Below are 22,788 nucleotides of genomic sequence, written 5' to 3'. Positions count from 1 at the left end.
CCAATAACAGAACATTAAACTACTGCTTCCAAAAGGAAAATAATATTCTTAACATAGCATTCATCTTTGTTTTCAATGCCAATAAAGCTTCTCCAGCTGTACCTAAAACCTTTTACTATGGTAGATGAAGTACCTCACCTACCACCCATAGTCAATCTTGTTTCTAATTTCTTGAAATTCATCTAGTATCCATTAAACCCTCAACCTATGAAAGAACTCACTAGTTCTTGGATTTTTTAACAGCATAATCTACAAGCACTGTGAAGCCACACTGCTATCTTTGCTAACTCTCAGCAACCATCCAGCCCACTGGCAAAAACTAGTTTAAGGTAAAAGTCTTAGAAGATGGTATTAACTACAAGAAGTAATAAGTACTAAGTAACAATCATCTATAGTATTATGAACTGAAATATCAATTTTTACCATAAAGATGGTTAAGACTAACTAGCCTAGTCAGGTTCCTTCTAAGCCAAATTAGGTAGCAATAGAACTGGACAGTCTCAGTTCTATAGCAACTCATCTGTCCTAATAGCTGAATACTACTATTCAACATATTCAACTTAAATGAGAAATCTTTTAACAGTTCCTACTCAGTAATTCATCTTGTCAAAATTATCAATAAGTCCAGCATGGTGGCACACACATGCCCATATTCTCAGCACTCAGGAGGCACTGGCAAGTGGATCTCTGTGAGTTCAAGGACAACCAACAACACAGAGAGCCCTGTCACCAAAAATAAAAATCAATAAATGAATATAGCCACTTGTTAGGTTGCCCACACACCCGTGGATAATACCACATTTATGACATATAGGCAACACTAATTCACCTCAGCAAGTCATTAAAGGGAAGGGGGGATGAATCAGTGGTTAAAAGCATTTGTTATTTTTCCAGAGAACCTAGGCTCAATTCCCAGCACTCATCTGGACTCACTGTAGAACTACAGGTCAAAAATCTGACACACCCTTTGCTTTTTACACCAGGCTCATACAAGGTGCACAGACATACATAAAGGCAAAACATTCATGTATACAATATAAAAATAAATATATTTTTAAAGAGTGACATTAATGTGCAAAGGGGATGTGGTAAAGAACAAAGCTAAGTAAAAGGAGATAATTTATAGCCAATAAGACCAAGATATATATATATATATATATATATATGAAATTGTCAAAAAAAACAGTATAGAATATTTCTTAAAAATTAGTAACCAATAAAAAAAGGGGGTAGGCTGTGGTATGATGGTAAGGCAGGAATAAGGAATGTGAAACAAAAAAATGTACAGCCTTTTCCAACTAAGAATTTTCTGAGAAAGTCAAAACTTACCCTATTTAAGACATAATTATATATAATTAGCTTTTCCCCCTGATGCCTGTAAAAAATGCTTAGTCTCCTACACAATACACAGAAGATTAATTCTGTTGGTGATGCAATGAAGAAATTAGTTTTTAAAAGTCATATATTAAACACACACACACCAAAATTACCTTTTTATAATTCTTTTCTGAATACAAACTAGCAACTACATGTAAAGACAAGCATGAGAGACATACACTAGACCACTGTTTGTCTGTAACAGCAGATTAGATGTAACTGAGCACAAGTGAATGTGATGTAGTTACTAAAAGAAACTGCTATCTATACAGATGTGTTCCTTTCAAATACTGTCATACAATGGTATTAAGTCAAACACAGTAACAAAGTAAGGTGCAGAAAATATATGTTCTCTTAAAATTTCCCAACAAGACAGATTTGGTAATCAAGACAATAGCTTAAGCAATTCCTAGAACATGAAACCAAATGAATTTTCCCATGGACTTACATGATGTTACTAATGAATACTATTCGAAGTATTTTAAGGGATACTGATTTATACATATAGTCAGATATATCCTAAAAAGAATAAGAGGGTAAAATTGCTTTCACTGTCAACATCACCACAGTAGTGTTTTTGCTGTTACCAAGATTGTTTTATCTTAGCATGAGACAAATGAATCATCATTTTACATCAATGAGGGAAAAAAACAACATACAATGAACTGAAACACATGACAACCGTTAACATGCATTCACAGTAATAAGGAAAAGAAAGCCTTGTTCTTCACCATTAGAGCATTTCTAAGAACCAATTCACTATGTAAGAACTAATAAATATAAAACTCAGCATTTCTTCAGCTTTTAACATAAAAATTCTTATATTGCTAGCAAAAGACAAGATCTGTTTTGCAACAAGTAAAAATTGAGAAAATAATCAGTACTTGCTTACATCACAGAGAAATCCGACTTAATATATGGAACAAAAATGAAGACAAGTAAAGATCTTAATGACTCCATTCTTCTCACTACAAATATCTTAAGAAATACATAGAACAGCTATGTAAAATGCTACCATGAAAATGTAAGCAGCCACCGAATTCTCAGAACAAATTCCAGTCCCAAACATAAAGGCCTCTCTTCCTTCCTCCTCTGCCTTCCCACCTGCCACTCACTCTAAGGAAATGCGCCACTACCTTCTTACCTGTCTCACTCACCCTTCTTTTTAATAAATTCTATTTCTGCTTTTAAAAATTTCACAATCATGTATAATTAAGTGGTAGATAAGACATCTTGGGTACATTTTCCAGCACTCCAATAGATCAAATAAATATTTTTAAGATGTAGTAAGTTTTTTTTTATGAACAGCAGGAAGAAAAAGCAAGGCTGAGTGAAGAATGGCTTAAGACAGCGGTCCTCAACCTTCCTGATGCTGACTAAGCTCTTTAATACAGTTCCCCATGTTGTGGTGACTCCCCAGCCATGAAATTATTTCACTACCTCTTCAAAACTATGATTTTGCCACTATTATAAGTTGTAACATATTTGGAGATAGAGGTTTGCCAAAAAGGTCAAAACCGGTAAGTTGAGAAACACTGGCTTAAGGGCTCTATCAATCATAATAAAGATGGTATTCAAATGCATGTAATTTGTGGATTGTGGGGTTTTGTTTTGTTTGAGATAGGGTCTCACTGTGCAGACCAGGCTGTCCTTAACCGACAGAGATCTGCGTGTCTCTCTGCCTGTGTAATGCTGGTGTTAGGAGTATGCTAACATACCTAGCCCTGGATATAATTTCAACAAACATTTAAAAAAAAATTTTATGGGACACGAACTTTGAGTATTGAGTACATATTTGGTGATGTAAAGAAAAAAATTAACATATTACTATTAAGTCTATTTTACAGCTAACTAATACAATACTTAAAGTTGAAACTGTATGTCCAAAATTTATTCTTCAAATAATCCAACATGCAGTGGGAAGACAGGAGAAGGGCAATGAGAAATATTCTCCTGAAAGAAGTGGTGGTGTAGTTGGTAAACAAATAACAGTCCATTAGGCAACTGATTGTCCTGCTGTTTCAAGTTTTTCCACAATGAAAAAAATGTTAGAAAGGTATTATTTACTGAGAACAGAGTACTCAACATAATAAAAGAAGTTATTTGGAGCCATCCTTGTGTTAGATGACCTGTCAAGGCCACTGAGACAGAGACAAATGCTAACCCACCATGAAAATGTAACTAGCAAAACTCATAAGAGTTCTTCAGAACTAGTGGAAGTAATGTGCCAATCCCAAACTAAACTAATTCACCTTTCAAAATGTTGAGACAACTGTAGCAGTTCATATAAAAAAGTTTAAATAAATAAATAAATAAATAAATAAATAAATAAATAAATAAATAAATGGGGAAAAAACCCAAGTCTTAGACCTCTAAAAATAGAGGAAACTTTAGTTTGCGCATACTGTTAATATTACTTTAAATTTCATATGGGTTCACTTTCCTATCCCTCAGCACATAGCTCAACTACTTGGTAAAATGTCAAAGGATGGATTGTAATACTACAGGAGAAACCTAAAATTATGAATTAGCATTATCCACTTTACTGTTTATAAAATATATGTATATATGAACAATTATTTGAACAACCTAGAAAACATCCCAAACTGTCAAAAAAGTTTCTAGAATAATGACCTTGGGTTTTTTGTTTTTTTTTTAATTATGTGTGTGTGTGTGTGAATGTACCCATAAGTGGAGGTCAGAACATAACCTTGTCAGAATCAGTTCTTTCTTTCACCATGAGAGTCCCAGAGATCCAATTCAGCTGCCAATCTTAGCAACAATGATTCAAGTTCAAGCAACAATGATTCAAGTTCATGTGGCACTTTCCAATTCTCATACAGTATTATAAATTTACAAAATAAATAACATAAAAAGCAGGAGAAATAAGTTAATGAATCTAACAAATTGCTAGTGTAAGAAAATATTTCATTTGAGATGTATATGACTAAGAATGTTATCTTAGAAATGATCTTATGTTCTACTAAATACTTTGAGAGAAAGTTCAAAAATTGTACTGTTTTCTATAACATACCTTTATCATACTCACAAAATACTGTACTTCCTTAGTTTTTTAAAGCACAGCTCTACAAAAGACAAAATAGTAAACTACACATTTTTTTAAAAGAGAGCCAAGGTAAATTTTAAGAACTAAAGCTTGTACCAGTTTTGTGTGGATTTTAAACTGAAAGCCTACATTCCAAAGAAAATGACATGACAGAGCTGAATTTGCTCAAAGAAATAGGTTGTCTTCTATTTAGAGCAGTATTTTGCTCAATACAGGGAAATGAATGCATCACTATATCCTTTTAAATCTCAAATCCTGTGAGATAGGAACAGTGCCACTCACTAGCTCCTGAGGCTGACACACAGCCTGAGTCAGGTACTGCATACAGTAATATAAGCTGGGGCTATGAGCCACCACTATCAGCAGTCTTAGAAGACAGGCAGGCCTACCATAAAGCCTCCTTCACAGTGAGCAGGATTCTAAGACTGCTGAGTATTCGAACTCCTGTAGGACAAATTTAACTAACCTAGCTTCATCAACCTCTAAACATTCAATCATGGGAGGATTTGACTAAACAGGATGAAGTGTAAGGCAGGAATTCACAGGGTTAGACACTTTGTTTCCTCCAGTTTATGACAGGAAAAAAGCCATAGGTTTACAGACTAATAATAGAAGTCTAAAAATGTTTCACCAAGACTTCCTTTTTGGAAGTAGACTTCTTTTGCCAGAGTACAACTGTCGTTCCACAAAATTTCAAAGCACCTACTTATATACAAAAGACAGTTGTGTTCTGTGACTTAAAACCTTCTCTAGTATTATGGATTCAGTTCAAGAACATAATTTTCTATTAGAAACTTAAAATTAAGTCCTTGAGGAAGGATTCTGAATATCAAGGGAATTACTGCATAAGTTGAGACTGCCTAGTTAAAAATTATTACCAAGTACTACAAAATCCCTAAAACATGTCTGAGCGTTGACCTGTTATAAGCAGAAAATTCTATAACTGCCAACACGTGATAGATGATAGTCAAAAAAGCAAGTAAACACAACAACTGTACACACTACCTTCAAGGTATATGTGAAAGGTATACAAAACATAAATGAATTTCCTGTTTATACTGGGTACTATCCCCACTACATATTTGAGTATTTCATTTTTAAATCCATCATTAGAAGTTTTCAAAAAAGCAATAATTTGTATATGATACTGTGATTCATTATTAGTTTATCTGTTCTTCCATTTCCTGGCAACACGGCTCTCATTTAGTATCTTTATATATTAATGGGGTAATTGATAACTAAAAGTTATGGGACAGTCCCAGCAGGAGTAGGTTGCCACGGAAACCAACATCATTTTAAATAAAAAGGTTGACGTTTTCTAGTTTCCAGAAACAGGAGAGGAAAATAAATGAAAGATGACTTTATTGGGGCTGGAGAGATGGCTCAGCACTGACTGCTCTTCCAGAGGTCCTGAGTTCAAATCCCAGCAACCACATGGTGGCTCACAACCATCTCTAATGGGATCTGATGCCCTCATCTGTTGTGTCTTCAATGTGCAACAGTGTATTCACATAAATTAATATGGCTTTTCATGGGTATCCCTTCAATATCCTTTAATAGCAAACAGGCAAGCCTAAATAAAACATTATTCTGAGAGGGAGACTAGAAAAAATCCTTAAGAGATGAACAGAAATCAAAAGTAGGCTGTGCTTCCTTTCTGTAGTGGCCTTCACTCCTAGAACTTCTGTGATCTGATATAATCTCCAAATAGGACTCAAATTGAGGCAAATTAGATAATATCAGTAAGTGCTCCCCAGAGACCTGACTACTGATTATTTAATATCAGGAGTACTCAGTGGTCTGACAGTATGAAGAATATTGTCACCTATGAAAAAGAAAGAAAGCATGAAAGAATTAACAAAATGTTAAATTGGCTTTCTAACTTCTTGTTACAGCATTTCTGTTGAAAACACCTTAGAGTAAAACGTGGCACATCAAATGACAAAAATGAACGCTTCATTTCAAATTCTGACTACCATTTTTCTGGCAAATCATTCAATCTTCCTGACAAAAAATGTGTGTCAGATATTAAGAAAAGAGTTAATACAAAGTACACAAAAAATATCAGATGAAATTACCACAGAATACCTAGTTTTCACTTATAACATATTTTCTAACAATACTGTTACCACAAGCATACTCAGCTACAGAGAAGAGGGCACAGAAACACTGCCATCTGGGACATCCAAGACACTCTTGGTAGCATTCTAAGTTCTATCAGTTCCTGACCATGATTTCTGTTAAGTAGTCCCGTAGGCTACTTGAATTTTAAAACAAAAAAACCAAAAACCAATGCCCAACAACAGTGAATTATTAGCAAAGTAAGAAAATGAAAATAAAATATATTAACTCACATGCTTATACCAGCATCTTAGAATTACATGCTATCTATCTTCCAAAAATATTAAAGGCACATAGAGCTTGCAATCATCACTACTTGTCAAACCTTCGAGGAGGAGCCAAAGAGAGGAATGTCTACTTCATTCTTTTACTACTTGAACTACAGGGTTAATCATGTGTGGGTATATTTTCTAATGCTTACTTAATGACAGTATTCACCCAATAGCAAGGAAATTACATAAAAGACAATATTGTTGTGTTTAGTGAAGGATTCAGTCAACAAACACTATTTCTATGGTAACATTTTTGTTATTTTATTATCGCACATGAAGCGGTAAGGAAATTAAGGTTATTTTTCTATTTGTGTTAGTATTGTAGGATATAGAGATAAAAGGATTAAAGCTAGACAAATTTCCTTTGTAACTATTAAAGCATACTTCTTATTCTTATTATTTATGTCAGTACTTACCTGTTCATTATGTTCTTTACCAAATAGACAAGTACCAAATAAAAACACTTTCCCTTTTCACTTCATTATCAACACTTTGGAAAGCACATCAGGGTTGGGGAAGAAGGCTCAGAGGGTAAAATACTTGCTATTCAAGAGTAAGGAACAGTTTGGATCTTCAGAATCCATGTAAAAGTCATGCGGATGTAGGATCCACCAACAATCCCAATAAACAAGAAATGAAGACACAGAATCCTTGGAGCTATTCAGGTAACCAACAAATGGGAGACCACAAATTAATATGTAAGGTGCAGAATTCAAATGATGGACCCTGACACAATACATAAGGTAGAGAGCAATTAAAGAAGACATAAAAAAATATTAGTCAGGGGTAACAGGAAGTGAGATATCATTTGAGATGTAAATGAATGGAATGATTAATTTTAAAAAAAGAGCTATCAATAAAAATGATGAGCTTGGCAAAAAGGGAAAATATTAGTCACATAGAAGCAATTCAAGTTAACAGGTTAATCTGTAGCATTTTAACAATTGCAGCTCAATTCATTTTCAGGTGTTTTCATTTATTTTACTATTGTTTTCTACATGTGTATAATATATACACATGTATATTCTGTATATGTATGGCACATGTTATATATAATATGGGATACTCAGAAGTAATGAGACAACAAAAAAATACTACCATTTATTCTCACATTACATAATCACTACCTCTAGCCTGTAGTTTAAAACAAAATATATTGTCATTATCCTTTCTTTGAGTACTTGCTAAAATCCATCTCCTTGTTCTAAGTGCTTTGTACTTATCATAATGCTTTACAAGGCAGAGTCAAGATTCTAACCTAAGCAATCTGAGTAATGCCCACTCTTTTTCACTCTGCTGTGCCAAAGACAGGAGGAAATCTTCTCTGCTCATGTCTAAAAACACAATTCCAATTTCTAATTCTCATCTGTTGAGTATTGTATGACCAGAGTTAGATTAGTGAGGTCAACCCAAATTAGTAACAGCTTAAAAAGGAGAAGCAGCATTTTCTTTAAGAAATAACATTTCTTAACGAGTGGACATAAACCACTTTTTGGATGAAGATCAGTGTGTCTTAAATTGTCAAAAGTTTTCATTCAATGTTCTTAAGCAACTACATCAGTACTGTTCAAAGCAAATGTCACCACCCTAAGGTCACTCACTGAAGCTAAAATTTCAGATTACAACACACCTAATTCTGAATGCTTGATTAAATTTTTTATTTAGAAGACTTAAATACATCTAAAGATGTTCTAGAGAAAACATAATTACCTCAAAAACATCTTTAAACTATATTAAAGGCACTATTTAAAGATATGAGCAAAAACATTGCTAAAAGTCTCCTAGCTTCCCATTCTGTGCAGTTGGGCACAGGGGCAGAGGGGCAGTTGCAGTCAGCTTCTGAGGCTCAGGTGATATACCCATCACAACAAAGTCCCAAAAATGTTGGTGGGTGGTTTTCTTTCTAAAAACTCTACAAAGTCTAACATAAACTGACCCCAGATTTACCATCTGATAACTCTAGTAAACTTACAGGATTTAAAATCTTTTTGTTTTCAAAGACAGAAAATTTCAAATAATCTACCTTATAATATTCTGGATGGAAAGCAAATAAACTCATCCTAACAACAATATTTAAAAGCAAATAGTTCAGCATCAATTGGTGGATTGACAAAACAATCCTACTGTTTTCTCTCCTTTCCCTCCCTCTCTTAACAGTTGTAGTAGTAATAGCAACAATAGTAAATAGTGATGATGATGATGATGATGATAGTAATAATAATCAAGTAGAAGTGGTAGTAGGAATTACAAATAGAAAGCAGATTCATTTACTAAAGTAAGATGTTTAGAAAACCACTTTTAGTCAAGGAAAAAACACTGCTAAAACTAACTGCCCCAACTCAACTGGCCAACCTCATGTAGGGTTTATCAAAATAAACATTTTAGGAACCGAACACAGTGCTATGTCTATTACCCCAGCTATGCAAAAAAAAAAAGGTGAGGTATGATGATAAAAAGCTTAAAAGTCAGTCTGGGCAACTTATCAAGGTTTTGTCTCAAAAATATTTTTTGTTGCTGTTTTTTTAAATATATAGAGGGAGATGTTGCTGGGGATGTGAGATCCCATCTAAAACCTATAGACCTGGCAATGTGGTAGAGTACTTCTTCAGCATAACTCAAGACCTTGGGCTCTATTACAAAAACAAAATGCCACTGTCTTACCCCCAAGTTTTAGTTCCATAATTTTACATAAAATACAGTTGTCAAATTCTTATACGCGGTTTTAAATTGTAAGTGGCAAAGCATGTTACCATGCTTGCTGGAGTGACAGATACTTCAGTTCTTGAATCATAACCCCCCCCCAACCAAGATAATGTCTTAAAATGGTTCCAAAGTTCTTAAGATTTTGGATTATGCCCATAAGATCTGGAACTTAATTACTTTACTACCTAATTTTGTGTCAACTTTTGACACAAGCTTGCCATCAGAGGAAGGAGCCTCAGCTGAGGTAATGCCTCCATGAGATCCAGTTGTAAGGAATTTTCTCAATGAGTGATCAATGGTGGAGGGCACAATGACAGTGAGTGGTGCCATCCCTGAGCAGGTGGTCCTGGATTTTCTTAGAAAACAGGCCGAGCAAGCCATGGGAAGCAAGACAGTAAGCAGCATCCCTCCATGGCCTCTGCATCAGCTTCTGCATCCAGGTCCCTGCCCTGTACAAGTGTAAGCTCCCTAACTTGCTTTTTGCTCATGATGTTTCCTCATAGCAGTAGAAACCCTAAGACAATTATTAACAAGAAGATGACTATTGTCAAGGACTTACCTTCTTTTTATCCCTCATTGAACCTTTGCCTCGGACCATTATTTTACATCCTGTTTCTGCTTCAAGTTGTTTAGCTGTAAGTCCTCTAGGTCCAAGGATTCTCCCAACAAAATTAAACTGTAGGGAAAGATAATACAAATTATTTCCTTGCTGAAAGTTATATCAAAGCTACCTGAAAGCACACATATGCATTTGTTCACTCTGTCTTTTTTAAACATGAGCCACCAAGTAAAACCTAGAACTCATTAAATTTCTTGCCACTTGGATGTAAATCATTGTTTTACACAGAATTTTCGTGTATTAATACAAACTATAAAGAATGATCTAACTAAATAAAGACATTTATTGAGTCACCCATCAACACAGAATCTCAGCCAGAGTAAAGAATTAACACAACAGTGGACACCATGCACATCATGAATCCTAGCCACCAAGTAAAAGTCTTTAACAAGAATAGTCCTGTCTCCAGACACAGCTGTATATGTGAGTTTCACATTGCTGCTAGTACATTAACACCTAAGCTAGGATTCTACTCTGTTCTAATTATACAACTCTTTTGAGCATGCTTTTAAAAATAACAAATCTTTATCTTATACATCCTTATTTGCCTTCTTTTTTTTCCATTCATACTTTTAACTTCTAGTTCTAAAAGTCTAGACAAGGAATCTAAGCTTTCTATGAAAAAAAAAGTGACAAAAGTAATTGTATAAACAAAACTTCAGTATCTTTTAACAGAAATTCCCATTATTCAAGTTTACACAATTTTAAAGGTCACTAGGAAGCGCACCTCTATTCACTGGTAAAAACTAGTTTGTTGAGAACATCATGCAATGTTATGCTTGGTCAGCCTTACTCACATCTTAAATTTTCCACATGTGATGACTGACCAAACTGTATCATCTAGGTCTATAGTATTTTATGTGCTGTTCACGAAATAAATGTCAGACAACACACTTCTCAGAGCATGCCATGAGCTGTACACTAGTACACATAGGCAGTGTTTGGGGCATTCTATGCCATTAATCCATTTATTCTTGCTATATCATTCTAGATTAATTGCTTAGTGTATTCAAGAGTATCTTAGCTATTCCTTGTCATCTTCCATTCCTGCATGTATTTCATTAATATTTTAGATACCCTTTAGAGTACGCATTGAGACAAACCCCACCGGAACATCAAAACTATGAATAATGGCCTAGTTTATTCATTTAGTTAGGTTGTCTTACATCTCTCAAGAATGTAAAAGGTTTGATGATCACTGTGCCTTTATTGATTTAATTTAACGTTTCCTATATGCTTGCAGGTTTTTTAGAACTTAGCTATTTCTGGTATGTGAATACATAGTTAGTTTTCGTTATCAACCTTTACCCAGCAACAGTTCTTCTTGATTATTGGTTTTTATAATTGTTCTGGAGAGAAGGGATTCAAGAAGGTGATTTGCCACTTGCAAATCATGTCTTATGTTTTCTTTTCCAACTACATATTTTTCTTTACTACTCACACAACACACCTTGAGTTTGCAAATGTACAACATTCTCAACTTGCTATGAGCTTAAAAGAACAAGGCCTATAAAGTTCTAGGTAAGATAACCATCTTATATACAGATCATAGAGGCCTATAATTAATTTTTAAAATGTTAAACCAACCTAATCCTGAAATGAACTTTCTCCCCTTTTTATACCCTACTAGATTCATTTTCCCAACATTTCAGTGGTTTATTTTAAGATAGGGAGAGGGAAGGAAAGTGGAAGAAGGAGAGAGAGGGAGGAAAGAGACAAAGAAAGAGGGAGAGGGAAGGACAGAGGGAGAGGAACACACACACACACACACACAAATACACACACTCTTTCTTGGGACTGGAGCATTGGTTCAGCAGTTAGACTGGCTGTTCTTCCAAAAGACAGTTTTCTGCTCCCATATGGCAGCTCACAATTTTCTATAATTCCAGTCCTAGGGAATCCAAAGCCCTCTTTCTGGTCTCCCTAAGCACCAGATCAGGGGTTTAAAAAAAACCATTCATACACATAAAAATGAATAAAATTCTTTTAAAAGTTCAGGAACTGAACTTGTCTTTAATTTTCTTCTGTCGTAATTAGAATCTCAGGTTTGGACATTAAGGTTATCCTGGCTGCCAAACATGTAGCAATGTTTTCAACTCTGGATGAGCTTATAAGAAACTAGTTGCTTGTTTTTATGCTAGGGATGCGTTTGGGGCCTCAACTATGTTAACAAGTACTCTATCACTGAGCTATACCTATGTTTACTTCTTCTACTTTTATTTTGGTTTTCTGTCTTTAATAGTTATTTGATGTGTACAAATGTAAAAATATATTACTATAAAATAGGCTTTTTCATTTTTTTATTAATAGCTTTCTGCCACTAATCTTATATTACTTTTAATATGGACAAAATTTTTTCCTTGACTTTTTATACTGTATATTTTACTATATTACTTTTAACCTTTGTATTTTAGATTCCTATAAGCAATATCAAAATGAATTTGCTTTTAATCTGTCAATTTTTGTTTTAACTGACCCCATTTACACTACATGATTTTTATCTACTTTCTTATTAATATATGCTTTCTATATATCCTACTTTTCTGTGTTCCATTTTCTCTTCTGCCCTGCCTCCCTTTCTCATAGCAAGGGAAAATTAACACACCAGGATATAGATTTATTTTCTTTCTCTTACTAGCATGGAAGTTACATACCTATTCATCTGCTCACTGCTAACTTTACTTGAAGTTGCATGCTTTAAAATCCACTGTAACTTTTAAATCTTTTAAATTCACAAGTACATCATCACCCCAACTCCTGTGTGCCTCTTCTTTCAAACTCATGGATTGTTTGAATGTGTGCACATGTTCTCTCTCATCCTCCCTCCCTCCCTCTTTTCCTCCCTCCCTCCCTGTCCTCTCCACCCGCCTCTCTCTCTCCTAGGTCCATATTTAGTGCTCAACATGTATATACTTTTTCAGGGCTGACCATTCAGTAATGGTATTTGTTAGCTAATTAAGGGAGCATCCCTGGAAAACAGTGATTCTCTTCTCTCTCAGTAGGCATTAAATACCTGTGGCTCTGTATAACTTTTTAAATGTTGTCCTTTTTCTGAACAGATTCAGAATTAATTTCACAGAGAAGAACATCACAAGAAATCAAGAAATCAATCATATGCTGCCCCATGTTCATCCCCAGAAAACCCTTCCTTATACTTGTACAGCACACATTTTACCTACTTAGTCATCTTCTCAGCCCTTATAAAGACATTTTAGCATGCTGACTAACACTTAAGGAAATTTAACACATATCATTTATCAAGCCAGTTGGTCTACCCCACCATTTGTCCATTGCAGAAAGGTATATCCTACTCTTCTGACATAGTATCTCTTGCTATAAATACAGCCATAAGGCTACATAAAAAACATTTAATTCTTAAAACTATTACTTACTTTAAAAATGTTTTTAAAGCAGAGAAAACAGAAATGAGTCCATGACAGATAGTTTTCTTAAACCTAAAATACCAACTATAACTGTACCCATGAACCAACAAATATTTCAAATATGCTAAAGTTCATGCTACAGTATATGCCATAGGATTCTAATGCAATTGGAATTGTCGAGGTTATCCTGCTCAAGATGTTTTAAGCAAAAATGAAAAAAAAAAAAAAAAAATGTAATCATAGCAGCTGCTTTGTCTACGGCAACCAATTCCCAGGTTAATGTGCGATGCCTTGCATTAAAGCTGTATCGACTGATCCTGTCAGTTCTGCAGCTTCATCCAATTAAACAACGTCAAAATGCTTTCAAAGAAAATAATTTCAAACAGCCTCACCAAAGTGCAACTTGAAAAGCCAACAGAAGGGAGAGAAAAGAAAAAAAGATAATCATTAGCCTTACTGTTTAACTACAGACCTTTGCTTCAGCTCACCAATTATATTTCTACCAAGTGACATGTTAGTTTCTAAAGGTTTAACAATCATATCTAATCCTATTCATTTTTGCTCACTACATTTTAAATACAAGTAAGATTTCCTGGTGACAAACTATAAACTGTGAAAAACTCCAGGAACTTAAAGAAGTACAATTAAAAACAAAACCTCCTTGTGAGACATTATCCAAATAAATGACTGATTAAAAACTGAAATCCCAAAAGCATCTCACTTTTAAGAATCACTAGACATAATCTCTGCTGAAAATTTTGGAAACTAAAAAGTTAGAAATTTTTAGATTTTAAAGTTATAAAAGAACATGCAAGCTTTGGGTTGCTTTTTTGTACAAGAGATAATCCAGGGGCTGCAGAGACAACTCAGAGATTAGAAACAAGTAACGTTCTTTCAGTATCTGAGTCTGGTTCTTAGCACTAAGGTCTGGCTACTTAAAACTATCTGTAATTCCAGCAACAAGGACTCAGACATTCTCTTCTGGAATCTGAGGTCGCCTACACTCACATGTGCTCACATTCAAACTTCCATAGACACATACTTTAAAAAAAAAAAAAAAAAAAAAAAAAAACTTAAAAAGATGTTTCTCTTATATAAAAATGATTTTCATAAATACCTAGCCTGTTGATTATTATTAACTCTGGTAATATCTTAGCAGTGCTGGAAATTAAACCAAGAGCCTTACATGACAGGCAAGCACTCTACCTAACTAGACTATATTCCCAGCCCTATATCTACCATTTCTATCATTTTTAACTATTTTATAAACTCCCACATTTTATACCACATAATTAAGAGTAGAAATTAAACATACCTAATCAAAAGAATGCATGTATATGTACTTGCAGAGAACAAAACCTGGTCATATCAAATCTAGGCAACAATGGAATTATTTGGTGTAAATATTTACCAGGGTTAAATTTTTTAGCCAAAATTATCTAAATAAATATATCAAGATGTCTTGGGGAGGGTCCAGGGAAGCATATCCTATCTCATTTCTAGATTCATATTAATGTTGGATTAGTAGTCAAGGCCTCCTGGAGAAAAGGCTACTTTACACAACATAAGAAGCATTTAATAAACCATTTATATATTGGCCATTTCTAAACATTTGTGTTTATGTCCTATCACTCCAAGTGCTATGTAATAAAAGCTTCTTATCAAACTATTCAAGTAAAGACACTAAAACTAAATGAAATTTAAAGTATCATGTGTGTGTGTGTGTGTGTGTGTGTGTGTGTGTGTGTGTATAAATAAAATGGAAAACACACATACACTTTACATCAAATTAAAAACACATACAAAAAGAAAACAAATTAAGAAAGTGGTTCCACATAAATCAAAAAGAATGCTATCACACACTATGAGTCCAAGTAATAAGCACTGGTCAAATGTGCCCCTAACCAGAGCAGTCCATAGCATCAATGCAATCCCATTACAGAATCCCAACTGCATCTCATAGAAACAGAAGAAAAAGACTTTGAAACTTGTTAGTACAGCAATCTTATGAAAGAACAAAGCAGGAGACATTATACTTAATCAAATTATATTCTAAAGATAGTAATTAAAATATTATAAAAACTAGACCTTTTTTTAAATCATAAAGACTAACTAATAAAGCTCAGAAATAACACAAGTAGAAATGTTCAAGTATTCTAACTAGATTAAGAATGTCAAGCATCTACACACAACAACAAATCAAAAAAAATTCTTCATTAACTAGTTTGGGGCACATACTAATTAACTCGGATTTCCACATCCAAAACGGATTTTCATCTTAGACTAGATACAAAAATAAAAGATTAAGTCTGAATTAAATAGTTGAGTTAAAATTGTAAGATTTTAAAGTTCCCTAAGAGGTAGATTGTTCAGTATGTAAGGTATCTACCCAGAATGTATGAGGGAGGACTGAAGGACTGAAAAAGCCTATTTGGAAACTAAATGGGTTTATTAATCCAACTGTCATCTAGCAACTGGGAAACAGAAACAGGATATCCCTTGAACTTGAGGTGCTCATGTCTAGCTAATCATGACCTCTGGATTCAAACGAGAAGCCATGCCTCAATAGATAGTGAACAATCAAGGAAGACACATGCTATCAACCTCTGCCCTTCACATACATGTGCACACAATGTACAACTGCCCTTACCTACACAAATAGACACATAATAGGGAAATAAAAAATTAGGGAAATAAAAAATAAATAAGTTCTGATATTGGCCATGATTTTTACCTATATGGGGGGCAAAGCAAGCAATCGAATCAAACCTAAGTGGGGTTAACAAAAAAAATAAAATAAAATAAAGCTTATACATAGGAATCATTAAGCAAACCACAGATTAAGAGGCAGTACCTGCAACCAATCCATAGATAAGAAATTAATATTCAGAACACTGTGTTTAGAACATAATACAAACCAAAAAGACTTCAAAATAAACAAGCAAATGTCTTAAGTATAGTCCCATCTACAGAAGACAGAAATCTCTTTTTCAACAGACACAAGAAAGAGTTACTTACATCACTAGTCAAAACACAAAATACAACCTCACACTGGCTGGAATGATTTCTACAGATTATATGTTAGCAAAGACATGCAGCAAAAGAGAACATTAGTTCCCTACAGGTGGGGCTATGGGCTATTCCTAAGTACAACTGCAGCCACTCTCGGGGAGTCGATGTCCTCGGCTGGCCTCCAGAAGTATTGCATGCATGTGGTTTACACACATGCCTGCAAACACAACTTTATACATAAAAATAAAATTTTTAAAAAGTTTATAATTGACAAATGGAATCTTGCTTTTCCCAACAATTTACAAAATGACCCTAAATACTTTTACCACTTTGTACTATGTATTCATATGAGGCAGCATTCTGGGCATTGATGATTTTAAGTTAAAATGTCAACTAGCTCTGAAAAACATAAAAGATGTTCTGTATCTGCAAAATAAAATTAGAAAAGTTAATTCCTATTGGGTACATACGTATGTATGCACACACGTACACAGGCACATTCATGCAGAGTCCAAAGGTTAACTTTGGATGGCTTCCAGAATTTGAAAGCTTGCCTCTCTAGATGAGATCCACAAAATCCTGCCACTGATGTTCTTCTCTCCAAAGGCTTGTGGGCTCCCATCTTATGTAATTCCCTGAAATTCCCTATATTCGTTCAATAAAGCCTTATGGCAAAAATACTCTAAATTGTGTGTATATTTGCAACTAAAACTACTTATAAAAATAAATGTATAAACTAAAGAAAGCTGTACTAAAAAATCCAAGTTTTGAAATACCAAAAAATCCATCCCTCATTAACTCAATTTAAGACATTTATACTAAATCTACAAACTAGTATCTGAATAACAACTAGTGGACCTAAAAACCATTTTAACGTTAGAATCATTCTTAATTTCATTTTTGTCCAATAAGTGTTCTCAAATACAACAGCCATTATTTTTCCTTTATATATCCAGTAAGAAGTAGATAGCTATTATGTGCAAGTATTACATGGTGACTAACAGAATGATGGCAGATAATTAACAAAGGTTCTTGTTTTATATACAATATAGTCTGCTAGAACAGCGATTCTCAACCTTCCTAATGCTACAACCATTTAATATAGCTCCTTATGTTGTGATGATCCCCATCCATAAAATTATTTTTGTTGTTACTTTATAACTGTAATTTTGCCACTGTTGTGAACTGTAATGTAAATATCTGATATGCAGGATATTGGATATGTGACCCTGTAAAAGGGTCATTCAGAACCCCCACACTGCCCCACAAAAAGGTTATGGCCCACAGGTTGAGAACTACTGTACTAAGGAGAAAGAAGGAAACATTAGATAACAGTACTATAGATGTAAAGTATAGAAACTGGTTGGGGTAGGGATGGAGACAGACAGAACCAGACAGCTTTTAGAATAACTAGTCAGGAAAAACCTCTGTAAAGTGGTATAGCAACCAGTCACAGTGACTGGTGTATGAGTGACATAAAGATCTTGAAGCTGGGAATAGAGATGACTTATTCTTAAAGCTAAAGGAAGGCCAGTAGGATTACACTGAAGAGAAGTGGAAACAAAAATCACTTAAAATGAGGACAGAGAAATAGAATCAATTTTATCATATAGAATTTTGTAACAAAAGGCAGAACCTGGAGATACTTTAAAATCGGCAAATATAGGAGAAGACTATTTCCAACAAGATACTACAAACTGGTTGAGCAACTGACTAACACCTGGCCAAGGAGGAATCCTTCTCAGAAACTTTAGAGCTGGAAGCAACCATAATGACCAGCACTCTCATACAGAAAGAATAACATGATTCAAGCTATGGAATCTGTGGTCAGATTGAAGACTATCAGAGTTGCACTTCATCTTTGAGACTCAGGACAAAAGTTTCCCACAATTCTTGACCTCTTTTTAAAATTCTAAAATTTTCAGCATGATTATTTCCCAAAGTGACATAGCAAAGCTCAAATGGAAACATACTTTAAAGAGAAAACATTTAATTAGCCACATAAAATTATTCCCATTTCTAATTTCATACACAATTCTTTTAAAGCAGCTGATAATACACATTTACTAAAAAGTTATCTCTTCACATATTATATGAAGCAGAAAACCATGAACAAAACAACAAAACATACTTACATCAGGATATTCTTTTACAGGCACATAAAGTTTCTCTTGTAACTGAACAATGGGTCCCACCGCATCAGGCAATTCTGCACTCCTTTTCTCTGTACTGCCGTTTAATGTGTCATTGTACATGTCTTTCCGTACTCTGCTAATTTCTGTTAAAAGTAAAAATTTTAAATGTGTTAGACAAAAAATATTCTTGCTAATCCAGGAAGGGGGAGGGGTGCTTCATTGATAAAATGTTAACACTCTATTGAGGAGCTGTGGAACAATCCTGTCATTCTCTGGATTGAGTCTGCTAACAAGATGATAGCCCTCATTTCTACCACAAATCAAATCTATGCTAGCTAAATTACACATCTTACTAAAACTAACTTCAGAGCCGACTCTTAGCCATAATGCTTGGAATACCAAAGAAACAATTCACAGACCATATGAAGCTCAAGAAGAAGGAAGACCAAAGTGTGGGTGTTTCCTTCTTAGAAGGGGGAACAAAATACGGGAAGAAATACTGAGACAGAGAGTAGAGCAGGGACTGAAGGAAAGGCCATCTAGAGACTGCCCCACCTGGGCATCCATCCCATATGCAGCCACCAAACCCAGTCACTATTGCTGATGACAAGAAGTGCTTGCTGACAGAAGCCTGATACAGATGTCTACTGAGAAGCTCTGCCAGAGCCTCACTGATACAGTTGAGGATGCTTGCAGCTAACCATCGGACTGAGCACAGGAGGAGTTAGAGAAAGGACTGAAGAAGCTGAAGGGGTTTGCAACCCCACAGGAAGAACAACAATATCAGAACCTCCTCCCCCCCAGAGCTCCCAGAGACTAAATCACCAACACATGAAGGGACCCATGGCTCCAGCTGCAGGGGATGGCATTGTCTGGCATCAATAGGAGAAGCTCTTGGTCCTGTGAAGGCTTATTCTCCCAGTACAGGGGAATGCTAGGGTGTTGAGGTGGGTGTCGGTTGGGTGGGAGTGGGAGCATCTTCATAGTGGGGGGAGTGGGTGGAGTATGCAAAAGGGAAGGGAAGGATAACATTTGAAATGTAAATACATAAAATATCCAATAAAAATGAGGACAGTCATTTTAAATTAGTTTTAATTATGTAATTGCCATAAAAAAGCGCATAAGACAAAGTACCAAAAGCTCTTCTTTTCTTCATAAATACTCTGCCTCAGTAAGATTTAAACTGGAAACCACTTTATTGAATGATTTAGATATTTTTAATGCACTCAAGATGCTCACTGACTAAATACATAGCAAGTTTAGCCAAAGTCTGAGTGTGGTGTGCATATGAAAACAGTATACTAGACTGACAAGAGTGAACAGGACTGAGTGAACCCTGAGGAAAGCACCATTCCAGGGAAGAGAAAACGTTTCTAAGGTAGGAGTTTCGAGAGAAGGAGGGTAACAAAATAAAATACAAAACAAAACAAAACAAAAAAAAACCCACTGGGTTAACAGATAAAACATAAATAAAAAAAAGCAAAGATAACCAAAATCAAAACCTTTACACCCCCCCCAAAATATATATAAGTCTTAGGTATAAATGTACTTTTGAAAAACATGAAAACTGCATTTTAATAAATCAAATCTTATAAAGAAGATATATTCTTCCATAAAATATTTAATGAGCTTCAGCTATATTATCAGCAGATAGGCTTGCACACTGGAACATACAACATTACAATGAGATATTCCATTATTAAGGCTGGCTGGATACCTATATACTGTCTCTCCATTCTATAGAGTAATGCCTCCTTTAAAAAAAGGAGGGGGAAAATCCACTCCAGTTAATATCTTATATATTCCAAATATACAATTTAAAGTATTCATATTAGAAACTCCCAAATATGGATGCACTATAATTTTCCTACTTACTTAACTCAGTTTTGTTCAGTAAAAACCATAAGAAAAGGTACAATCCAAATATTCCTAATCAGTTATAAAATCTTAACAATTTAAAGAACTACACATTTTTCTCTTTTGATGATCAGCAAATAGAATCAAAGAGTATATTAGATTAGGTTAAAAGAAGATTGCACCATCTTGCCAAACCCTCTAAAAGCTATTCTTACACTCCTAATGTTTAATAAAATTAAAATTACACATATATTCTTTAGCTCGTGTATCTAGATAAAAGTATTTGGTTGGTATTAATTTATTATCATTTAAATTGCTTCAAAAGTAGCCCATTCTTTTTGAGGACATAAGCATACCACCAGAATAAAAACTCACTAACAGCCTTTTAAAAAAGACACACAAGCAATACTCAACTTGTGGGCCGAGACCCCTTTGGGGGAATCAGATATTTACATTACAACTCATAACAGTTAGGAAATTATTCTATGGTTGGGGGTCACCATAACATGAGGAACTGTGTTAAAGGGTCACAGCATTAGGAAGGTTGAGAAGCACTCAGCTGGAGACATGCTTTAATGGTCAAGAGAAACTTAGCTCTTGGAAAGGGCTTAGGTTCAATTTCCCAGTACCCTCAGAAGGGCTCACAATTTTAACTCCAGTTCCAGGGAACCTGAACCCTATTCTTGAGCTCCTCAGGCACCAAGCATACACATGGCAAACAACACAAATGCATAAAAAACATACACACACATATTTACACACAGGGCGTTGGGGCAGGGACTCAGTGGGTAACAGTATGTACTCTTCTTATAGGAGCTGAGTTGGGTTCCCAGCACAGACAACAGGCATCTAACAACCCCATGTTCCTCCAGCTCCAGGGGGATCAAACACCTCTGGCATCCAGGCACACTTGTATTCAAGTGCACATACTAACAGATTCACTTACATAATTAAAAATAAATCTTAAAAACTATGTATAATTTGCATGTAATGTAGGTGGAAAGGCTCTAAGTAGGAATGAAAAGCTGTAAGAGGGAAAACAAGGCACCACAACAAAGCGGAGGGCTGGGGAGATGGAGGTCAGTGATGGAAATCTTTAGTTCAATTCTCAACACTGAAATGGGCTATGGAGGGTGGAGGAATGGTGTTTGCTGCTATAAATGCAAAGGCAATCCTAAATAATCAAGAAAGGACAGCAGCATCACAATACAGTGGAGAGCTAGAGATGTGGTAGAGTGGAAGGGTGCTCACAGCATGCGCAAGGCCATGGAGTCAATCTCAAGGATAGGGGAGTTTGCTATTGCAGAAATAGTTCAATATATCAAAGTTTAATATTTTAAAAATAATTTTATTAACTATGAGAATTTCATTCAACTCATTTTGATCATATTCACACACACACACACACACACACACACACACACACACACACACACACACACACACAACACCTCCTCCTCCTCCCAGATTCAACCACCCTATCCACCCAACTTCTAGGATTTTTTGTTTGTTTGTTTTCTTTTTAACACAAATACAGTGTGTTACCCAAGAACTTTCTGGGAGTGGGGCTTGCCCTGGTGAGTGAGTGACCTAGCGTTAAGGAAAACTAACTCTCAGTCTTCTAGAAGCTATCTAGAATGCCAATAGGTCCTTAAAATGTGATGGGATTTGGTCTCCACTATTGCCCCCTCTATTCTGGGATTGTCTGCCTTAAGCTGTCACAACTGCTCCAAGTCTATATGTGCAAGGGCTCCTCTGCTGTGTCAGAAAACATTGTTCCCCTGAAGTTATTACCACACCTGGCCCTTACTATCTTTCCACCCACTCTTCAGGGACATTCTCTGAGCCTTGTGATAATATGCATAGCCTAGCCTATTTAGAAGTAAGCACTCTGTAATCTGAGGGTTTCTACATTGTTAACTGTCATCTACTGGAAAATAACTTCTCTGAAAATAGTTTAAAAATTAACTTATCTCACTCAGGATAATCTATTATTGTAAGAAGCTGTCATAATGTAATAGATCAAGGAAAGAAATTGTGAGTTTTCCAGTTAAACAAACTTAGAAAACTAAAACCAACTATAAGTGATTAGAACAATTCTGTTAAGATGGCATCACAATATTCATACAAATAAAACAAATTTTATTACAAACTATCATTCAGTTAGGTAATACAATGCACCAACCTCTTCACTTGTATTTCTATATGTACCTGTACTTTGATCAGTAAGTAAAAGTTCTAT

General features: G+C 35.0%; 1 protein-coding gene across 6 annotated transcripts in view; it reads right to left on the bottom strand.

Moving 5' to 3' along the window:
- QKI (QKI, KH domain containing RNA binding) overlaps nucleotides 1–22,788 on the bottom strand; it is a 104,137-nt gene that overhangs the window by 51,459 nt on the left and 29,890 nt on the right. For all 6 annotated transcript variants that reach the window (XR_013975630.1, XM_080941821.1, XM_080941822.1 and 3 more), the window contains exons 2-3: nucleotides 18,690–18,832; nucleotides 10,100–10,216 (exon numbers count right to left, since the gene is read on the bottom strand). Coding sequence is in view for 5 of the 6 variants with exons in the window: in XM_080941821.1 (XP_080797947.1) it covers nucleotides 10,100–10,216; nucleotides 18,690–18,832 (260 nt within the window). In the remaining variant the exon portion in view is untranslated. The remainder of the gene's footprint in view (nucleotides 1–10,099; nucleotides 10,217–18,689; nucleotides 18,833–22,788) is intronic.

This window comes from Micromys minutus, assembly GCF_963924665.1.
Source record: "Micromys minutus genome assembly, chromosome: 30".
NCBI classification, from domain to species: Eukaryota; Metazoa; Chordata; class Mammalia; order Rodentia; family Muridae; genus Micromys; species Micromys minutus.
Note: the sequence above shows the minus strand (reverse complement) of the source record. Positions and strands in the feature narration are given on the sequence as shown.